The 9,949-nt window shown below is 37.4% G+C and overlaps 1 protein-coding gene across 4 annotated transcripts in view; it reads right to left on the bottom strand.

The window, feature by feature from the left end:
- Nucleotides 1–5,481: 5,481 nt before the first annotated feature.
- LOC115229718 (transcriptional protein SWT1) overlaps nucleotides 5,482–9,949 on the bottom strand; it is a 35,086-nt gene continuing 30,618 nt past the window's right edge. For all 4 annotated transcript variants that reach the window (XM_036512414.1, XM_036512404.1, XM_036512408.1 and 1 more), the window contains 2 exons: nucleotides 9,881–9,942; nucleotides 5,482–6,901 (listed from right to left, as the gene is read on the bottom strand). In XM_036512414.1, coding sequence (XP_036368307.1) covers nucleotides 6,817–6,901; nucleotides 9,881–9,942 — 147 coding nt within the window. In that variant the 3' untranslated portion in view covers nucleotides 5,482–6,816. The remainder of the gene's footprint in view (nucleotides 6,902–9,880; nucleotides 9,943–9,949) is intronic.

The following is a 9,949-nucleotide window of genomic DNA, read 5'->3' as shown; positions in this document are numbered from 1 at the left end:
CGAAACAACGCCCCCTATTCTAAACCTAACCCAACTCGAGGTGAATAACCTACGAAGACAATAAAAATCTGACGTTTCAAATACAGCTCTTCATCGGAGAATAAATACATCCCTTACCTAGGGCTAATTTTTCTTATTTAATATGAGAAATGCAAGTTTTGAAAAATTTCTGGCGAAGAACTAACAACTAAGTGAAGTACAATAGTTACTTACAATAGGGAGATTTAATTAGTTGGAAGGATAAGAAAATTTTTTTTTACATTGATAAAAGGTTTCACATTTAGAATAGAAGAGAAGGAAAAGATTAAGGTCCTACTTTCCAAGGGCATCAACAAAATATTTTTTCAAACAATTACCTGTTGAACTAGATTATTACCTGACCATAATTCCTTATATAGGATAAATATAAATGTCTATTACATGAAAATGTTGGAGTACTTAGCATATAATTATGTATTAAAATAATTTTGGAGTTAAAAGTTCTAGAGAAAAGTTGATGAATCCACGTGGTTTTGGGTTCAGTCATACTGCATAGCATCTTAAGCAAGTGTCTTCAGCTAAAGTCCTGGACCAGCCCTAAACTTGTGAATGGATTTGGTAGACCAAAAACTAAAAGAAGCTTGGATCACTATCATTTAAATTTTGTTTTCCATGCTGGCACATATGGACAGTTCCACAGGAACTGGCTAGTCAGAAGACTGCAACAACCCCTGCTACATGGTTTAGCATGGTTTCTATGGCTGGACACTCTTCCTAAATACCAATCACTTTACAGTGTATTGGGTGCTTTTTTATGTAGCACCACATATATATGTATACTAGCTGATGTACCCGGTAATTCCCGGGAAAGCGGGGCTTATCCCTTGGTTCTGTTCTCATAATTGCTTCGCTAATCCTATAACAACAATACAAAGTATATAGCCCTTAAAACGGTTTTTGTGCATTTAGGATCTCGTTTTTAGAAATTCCCAATAAGTTATGAATACCCAAATTGTGAAGTCAGTTATGTAAGAACATGAAATTAGTTACCCGATAGTAAGAATTCAAATAAAGTAGCCCTGAAAAGGGCTTTAATGCATTCCCAGAGTATATAGAATATAGGAGGAAATACTAATAAGGTATTTATACTAAAATCGTGAAACATGTTATGTAATAACAGGCTAATCAGATATGAGATAATAACAATTCAAAGTAAATAACTCTGAAAAGGGCTTTTGTGCATTCACAGAGAATATTACCCTCAGGGGTGCTAGTGTTGGTATATTCGTGAATAAGTCACTAACCAAAATAAGTGGATCTATTGTTTAAGAATATACTATTTATTTGTTTAAGGTTTGCACTAGATAAATTGTGAAAATAACTCTAACAGTTCAAATACTAAGAAATAAGCATACTCAATTTCATTTTTACTCAATAATTTAGGAAAATGAATGAGTTATTTCCTGTGGCTATATATGAGGATCCATTCCAGGGGCGAATGGGTTATTTCCTTTGTTTTTTAAAATAAAATATATTAGATATATATAAGGATCCCTTCCAGGGCCCTATTATCGATTTTTTTCAACAATCTGAGTATGCCATGAGGCTTCCAGACATGAATTCTACTCACGTGTCAGGTTTCATCAAAATCAATAAAATGATGTAGGAGGAGTTAGCTAACAACTCCATAAACACACCCACAGACAGAATTGTCCACATATGTAGTATATATATATACACACACACACATACATGTGTGTGTGTGTGTGTGTGTTCCCTTGTCTTGGCATTGCATGACACTTGTAAATGGGCAGCAGCATCCTGTAAACAGTATTCTTTGTTTCCAATCTTCAAAGAAAGCATGTCTTGCCATAAGGAAATATCACCTTATTTGGAAACAGGTGTGGGTTGGCAATAGGAATCACATCCAGCCCTAGAAAACTTGTTTCAATAAAGCATAGAAAATGGACATTAAATCGATGACAATAATATACATATACTTTTTTTACTTCAGATTTAACTAAAGGCTATGTAGCAACTATGCTTATATACAGTTACAGCAATTAGTGTATGTGGGTGTACATACATACATACATAGATATATGGCGTTAGGAAGGGCATCCAGCTGTAGAAACATTGCCAGATAAGACTGGAGCCTGGTGCAGCCTTCTGGCTTCCCAGATCCCCGGTCGAACCGTCCAACCCATGCTAGCATGGAGAACGGACATTAAACGATGATGATGATGATGATGATATATACATATATATATAGATGTCAAGCTAAGTAAAATCGCTGTCTTCCACACATACAGGCTTGTTCTTCCAGGTGCTGGTGCCACTTAAAAAGCACCTGTACTGGTGGTGCATTAATGCACTTGTGTTAGTGCTACGTTAACACACTCATGTCAGTGCTATATAAAAGCACCCGTGATGGTGACATGTAAAAGAGCAACCAGCATATTCTATTAAGTGATTGGCATGAGAAAAGGTATCCAGCCTTAGAAACCATGCTATAACAGACAGTTGGAGTCCAGACAGCTCCCTGCTAGCTAGCTCTATGAAAATGGTTCAGCTCATGCCAGCATGGAGAGCAGACATTAAATTATGACATCATCATCATCATCATCATCGTTTAGCGTCCGTTTATATATATATAAACGACAATATATATTATATATATATATATATATATATATATACTCTTTTACTCTTTTACTTGTTTCAGTCATTTGACTGCGGCCATGCTGGAGCACTGCCTTTAGTCGAGCAAATCAACCCCGGGACATATTCTTTGCAAGCCCAGTACTTATTCTATCGGTCTCTTTTGCTGAACCGCTAAGTAACGGCAACGTAAACACACCAGCATCGGTTGTCAAGCAATGCTAGGGGGACAAACACAGACACACGAATATACATACACACACACATATATATATATATATATATACATATATACGACAGGCTTCTTTCAGTTTCCATCTACCAAATCCACTCACAAGGCTATGGTCAACCCGAGGCTATAGTAGAAGATATTTTCCCAAGATGCCATGCAGTGGGACTGAACCCGGAACCATGTAGTTGGTAAGCAAGCTACTTACCACACAGCTACTCCTGCACCTATATATATATACAAAGTTTTATAATTATACTCATAATTATAAAAATTTGTGTTTAAGTTTACTGAACTACTTGGTAAAATCATTAATTATTAATCAATTAATTAATTAATCACGTAAAATACACCAATCCGACCGTGGCCGTTGCCAGCCTCGCCTGGCACCTGTGCAGGTGGCACGTAAAAAGCACCCACTACACTTACGGAGTGGTTGGCGTTAGGAAGGGCATCCAGCTGTAGAAACATTGCCAGATAAGACTGGAGCCTGGTGCAGCCTTCTGGCTTCCCAGATCCCCGGTTGAACCGTCCAACCCATGCTAGCATGGAGAACGGACGTTAAACGATGATGATGATAATGATATATATATATACTTACACACACACACACCTTTAGCAAAGGGGCACAGTGTAAAAGGATGGCACACTGCCTCATTCCCTATTGATGTTGGCTGCTGTGGCTTTCCAGTGAGATCAGTGTACTACTTCTCAAAAAAAAATCAGTCTGGAATCCAAACAAGTGAGCCACCAAGGAGATAGGCATGGCAGGTGAAACCAGATCAAGATGGCTGTGGTTGACAAGAGATAACAGATGGAACCCTTTTGCAGGTGAAGACTAATTCAGTTCATGCTGCCCCACTAAAGCAAAGCATACAGGCTAGAGGGTGAAATGCTTGTGATCCTGAGATATCTGCTAATGATGTGGAAGGGTTTCTGTTACTGTGGTGGATTCATCTGAAGTTGCAATATCTCAGCTATTCTGGCAATTTCTGCATGGGGCAAAGTATCTCTGATGTTTATTTCACCAATATACACAGACCACACACACTATCAGGCTTACATCACTCGCTTCTTCAATAGCCTCATCCCTTAATGCATCTAACACTCATTCTTCTTACCACACATCCCTCTTATCACTCACCTATCATCTATATCACCATCATCCATGTCTCTTATCATCTTTGCTTTTATCACTCTTGTTGCTAGTATCCATACCTTATTGCTCATTTCTTGAAAACTCTCACTGTACAACGCTGCTGAAGTGACAAATGATAGCAGTGGATCTTTTTAGTCACTGGACATTGCTTTTGTGGGACCTATTTGACCACTTCAACAGTCAACCCTTCCCTCTCTCATTCTTATCACCCTATCTCTGTCACTGTCACAAGATAAATACTTAAAAGAAAACTTCATTAGATCTGCATGTACCACATACACTCTTCCTATACTCTCCTCTTCCTAATCATTTCACATCAATAATATTCATCATTCATGCTATTTACCCATCTTTTGTTATCACTCTTTTGGCTCTCCAAAGCTGACACCATAAAATGCATCCAGTACTCTTTGTTAACTGTGAAGGTGGGTGAACACGTTAGTCTTGTCAAAGATGTAACAATCTGTTTAGTACTGGTGCCATGAAAATAAGGATTTGTATACTTTGTAAAGGGCTTGATGTTAGGAATGGCATCCAACCATAGAAACATCATCATCATCAATATTCGTTTTCCATGCTGGCATGGGTTGGACAGTGTGATAGGAACCGGCCAGCCAGAGAACTGCCCAGGTTCCAATTGTCTATTTTGGCTGGATGCCTTTTATGCATTGCATTTATGGATGCATTTTACATGGCACTGGCATGAGAGCATCTTATGTGGAACCAGCACGAGTGCAATGCACATGACACCAGCACAAGTGCATTACACATGGCACCACACAAGTGTATTTCATGTGGAACTAGTATGAGTGCATTTTACCTGGTACTGGCATGAGTGTATTATACATGGTACCAGTATAAGTGCATTTCACATGGCATCAGCAAGAGTGCATTTAATGTGGCACCAGTATAAATGCATTTAATGTGGTACTGGCACAAGTACATTTTACATACCATCAGCACAAAAACATGATGTGGTCTCATGACCCATCCAATCTATGCTAGCATGGAAAACAGATGTAAAACGATGATGTTGTAAAAGCATCTGTTGAAAAGATGTTAACATAAACAGTAAATCAATTTAATTAACCTACAGGTAGTAGCTGAAGTCATCTCAACTCAACATTTCAACTTAAATGGAAGACAATCAAAATTGTATTCTTTAAGACATTTCTTCTAATGATCTACTATTTCCACAAACTTAACAACTTGTATTTATTGCATGCTAGAATACTGATTACATTACATGGAGTCTCTATTTGATCACTCATTCTTTGATTTATCAGCCAAATCTCCCATTCATTTTAAAAAAGGACACACTGGAGAATGTAAAACAGGTTTTCTGTGCTTGAGAAAAGAAGGAATACATAATAAAGCTGATTTGAGAGCTAAATGAATCATCATCTGTCTAGTAATCTATAACACAATTACAAGTTAAAACAAGAACAGTAAGAACATTATTTAAAGTTTTATTTTTCTTAACAAAATTTTACAGTTTTTCTTCATTTTGTAAAAATAGAAAACATTGAAGACATTTTTTTACTCCCTTTAGATAATTTAGAACAGGTGAGATTGAGATAAAAAATATAAATATAGATGAAGATGTTCATGTTCATGTGAGATTACTGACTTAAATATCACAGAAAAATAAGGTATTAATTATTAAAAATAAGGTATTAATTATTAATAATTAAATCAAGATTGTTGTTAGTTTTTCTTTCAAATTACTTTTTCTTAAAGTATAATCATAAACCTGAATGTAATGTAAATAGGAATTATAAAAATGAGAAAAATGGAGAAAGGATGTTCTGAAATGTTGGAAAATGATTTGGAAAAAAAAATTGGTGATACATGGTATGCTTTCCTAGAAGTCTGAGGGTGGCAATACAATGTAGAACCTGAGTATCTTCCAGTAGTATTTTTGCATTATTACCTAAGAATTTCATACAGGTAAAATAATAGATTACTGAATTTTTGCCTCAGTGTGGCTGTTTTGTTGTGTTTGTATCTAGGTAAGACAATTCTACTTGTTTCAGTTTATCTAGCCTTGTGAGAAAATTACTTATTCTTCTCCAACTAATCATGTTTACTTTTTCTATTTTTATTTAAACTGGGAATAAAATGCTCATAGTCTTTTCAGACCTTTCCAAAGTGATGAAGATAATGAGGTTGATATGTTTGATCTCAAAGAATTGCAAGAAGATTGGCAATGCTCAACTTTCTGAAAGAATTAATATTCAAGCAGAATACATCACAACTTCATTGGGATAGCAAGTTAGGGAGAAGATAAACCCTGAGTCACTCAAGATGTCTTACATCTTCGTGTTGTGCACACATTTGCTGGTTGATGTGTATGAGTATGTGGGCAGGTAGTGGTGCATGTATACATGCACATATACATATATGCGCAAAAATGCATGCAAGCCTCTGTGTGTATGAAATTTGGTGGGGGAAAAAAAAACAAAGAAAAAAGAATAATTGCTTAAAAGCTAAACATTTTTTTCTTTTTTTTCATTTCATTTTTGTAACATTAAGTGAAATAAGACAATCACAAATGAAAAAGGAGTTCCTTATTAACTATGAAGGTTATATGAGACTTATTTCTAATTCCTGTTATATCAATAACAACAGTACACTCAGTTTTAAACAAATAGCATTTAATAACCTTAATAGCAAATCATAAATCTGATTAGCTTCGATGTTATGTAATTCAACTTGAAAAAGTCAATTTGGAAGGTGATATTATTGCAAATAACCAGCCAAATATTGGCTACTTAACTAACTTTTGTCACGTTGCTATTAACTTTGAGTGATATGTACGCAAACCACGAATCATGTTTTCCAGTTGGCCAAGACCATTGTTCAATATTTCTCTGAAAGGCAAAAGTGAAAATAACCTTTAAAAATTTTTTAACATATAGCCAGATATATGTGTTCATTTATGTTTTTTCACATACAAACATAAGAGTGCTTATAATATGCTTACTGTAGTAGTGTGTGGAATTTAGTGTATGTATATGTATGTGTGTGTGGTAACCAAGTTTACCAACCCATATCTAAAGGTTTACCACAGCCAGAATTGTCTGACAAGTAATATTGGTTTTAAATTTTAGTATGAGGCCAGCAATTCCAGGGAGGATCTAAGTCATTTATATCAACCCCAATGCTCAACTGGTACTTATTTTATTGACCTCCAAAAAGATGAAAGGCAAAGTGAACTTGGCAGAATTTGAACTCAGATTGTAAAGACGGACAAAATGCTGCTAAGCATTTTGCCCAGTGTGCTAATTATCCTGCCAGCTTGCTGCCCTTTCTCTGACAAGTAATATTACTCAGACAAAACTGACTGTATGAAATCTTTAAAGGTTCTTATACTAATCACTACACACACTCATACACTAATAATAGATCAACAGCTTAAAGCACTCATCCATATTCATATTATTCTCCTTTTTTGCAGTAGAGTTTAATTTGCAATTACTATATTCTAAAGACTTTAGTTTATCTTTTAGACATTATCTACTTAGTTAATTCATCCTAATTATCATTTCTTTACATTCTGAATTTCCATATTACACATTATCATTTTTAGAATGGTTTTTCACTATAATTTGCAATCACTAAATGATTATTAAGAATCAGTGGTTTTCAAACAGAAAGTCATGCATATCCTAAAAACTAAAACTTTGAAAGACAATTTCATGCTATCATAATTATTTCTAACTTTGCTACTGAAGATAGGCAGTTAAAAAAACTACTGAAAAAACATTTTTGAAAACCACATATTTTGGTTAATACATTTTGAAATGCTACACATTGCTACAAACCACATTTTTGTTATTACATGGAGGATGTGAACAATAACAAATATAATAACAATGCTACTGCTGCCACAACTGCAGATGCCACCACTACCACCACCACCATTATTATTTAAGGTTTACTTTTCATGTTGGCATGGGTTGCACAGGTCACCATGGCCTATGTAGTTCTTATACAGAGTTATTGCCTTCCTAGATAGGTAAGAAATCAAGGCTCATCTCTGTCTTCCAATTTGGGCTTGGTTTTTATAGATCAATGCCATTCCTATCACCAATCACTTTACAGAATGTACTGTGTTCGTATTATTGTGGCACCAGCATGAGACAGAGTGTCATATTGAGAAGACTAAAGGGTCCTCTCAACCCTACATCGTCCTCATTTGTCTAGCAGCCTCTTTACTGGATGCACTTTATGATGTATGCTCAAAAGTACAAAAAAATCACAAAATATAACTAAGTTGGTTAATCATCATCATCATCATCGTCGTTTAACGTCCGTTCTCCATGCTAGCATGGGTTGGACGGTTCGACCGGGGTTCTGGGAAGCCAGAAGGCTGCACCAGGCTCCAGTCTAATTTGGCAATGTTTCTACAGCTGGATGCCCTTCCTAACGCCAACCACTCCGTGAGTGTAGTGGGTGCTTTTTACGTGCCACCTGCACAGGTGCCAGGCGGGGCTGGCAACGGCCACGGTCAGATTGGTGTATTTTATGTGCCACCGGCACGGAAGCCAGTCGAGGCGGTGCTGGCATCGGCCACGAGTCGGATAGTGCTTTTTAAACGTAACCACCAGACCAGGGATCCTGGCTGGTTCAATTCGATTCGATTTCACTTGCCAACATGTCTTCACAGCAAAGGGGTTGGCAAGGGTGCCTGTCGTACGGTCGCATTGGAGTATTTTACGTGCCACGGCCACGAGTCGGATAGTGCTTTTTACGTACCACCAGACCAGGGATCCTGGCTGGTTCAATTCGATTTCGATTTCGCTTGCCCCAACATGTCTTCACAAGCAAAGGGGGTGGGCATGGGTGCCTGTCGTACGGTCGCATTGGAGTATTTTACGTGTCCACGGCCCCGAGTCGGATGTGCTTTTTACGTACCACCAGGCCAGGGATCCTGGCTGGTTCATTCGGTTTCGATTCGATTTCGATTTAACACTTTAATAAATACAAAGCCTTAAAAAAAAGAAAAACAGTATGTGTATGAGAGAACACATTGGCAATACTCTACAATCCCATTTATATTCTAATCCCCATACAGTGAGGGTATGCCCTAGCACATTGCCACTCTCTCTCTCTCTCTCTCCATCTGACTGGGTAATCATGTATCTCCTCTACAGCAAGACACCTGTTTCTGTCCCTCTGTCACATTCTAACCTCTCATCACCTGGCACAAGGCCACCTTCTCCAATACACCTCACCCATGCTCAAAGGATCTTTGTCTTGCAAGTTACTTGGTGACCCTGCCAGTGCTGGTGCCTTGTAAAAAGCCTCCAGTCCACACTGTAAAGTGGTTGGCATTTGGAAGGGCCCCCAGCTGCAAACACCATGCCAAAGTAAACTTCACTAGAGCTGATGCCATGTAAAAAGCATACAGTTCACTCTATAAAGCGGTTGGCATTGGGGAGGGAATCCGGCCATAAAAACCACGTCAAAAGTCTTCTGGCTTGCCAGCTCCTGCCAAACCATCCAACCCATGCCAGTGTGGAAAGCAGACATTAAATGATGATGATGATCATCATCATCATCACACACACACATATACAAATAGTCAGACAGAAATTATATGTATATGTTAGAAATTACTAAAACATTTCTGGCCAGCATTTCTCCTCGTCCTCACGTCAAATACCTGGTAGAAACAGTGGCTATGCTGTAAAGTGGCTTGGACTGAAGGGCATCCACAAAAATACATGTTGGTAGTTTTCTCCTCATGTGTGTGTCAGGTGATGCAACAGACCCATCCAACACATGCCAGAATGGAAAAAGACATAAAAATTACCATGATGGTCACACACATAAAAATATATTACCTTTTATCTGGGAGAAAAAACAAAGCTTGTAGATGAGCACTGGTGACTTTGGGTTCATTGTCCTAACAA

Source organism: Octopus sinensis, linkage group LG2 (genome assembly GCF_006345805.1).
Source record: "Octopus sinensis linkage group LG2, ASM634580v1, whole genome shotgun sequence".
Taxonomy (NCBI): Eukaryota; Metazoa; Mollusca; class Cephalopoda; order Octopoda; family Octopodidae; genus Octopus; species Octopus sinensis.
Note: the sequence above shows the minus strand (reverse complement) of the source record. Positions and strands in the feature narration are given on the sequence as shown.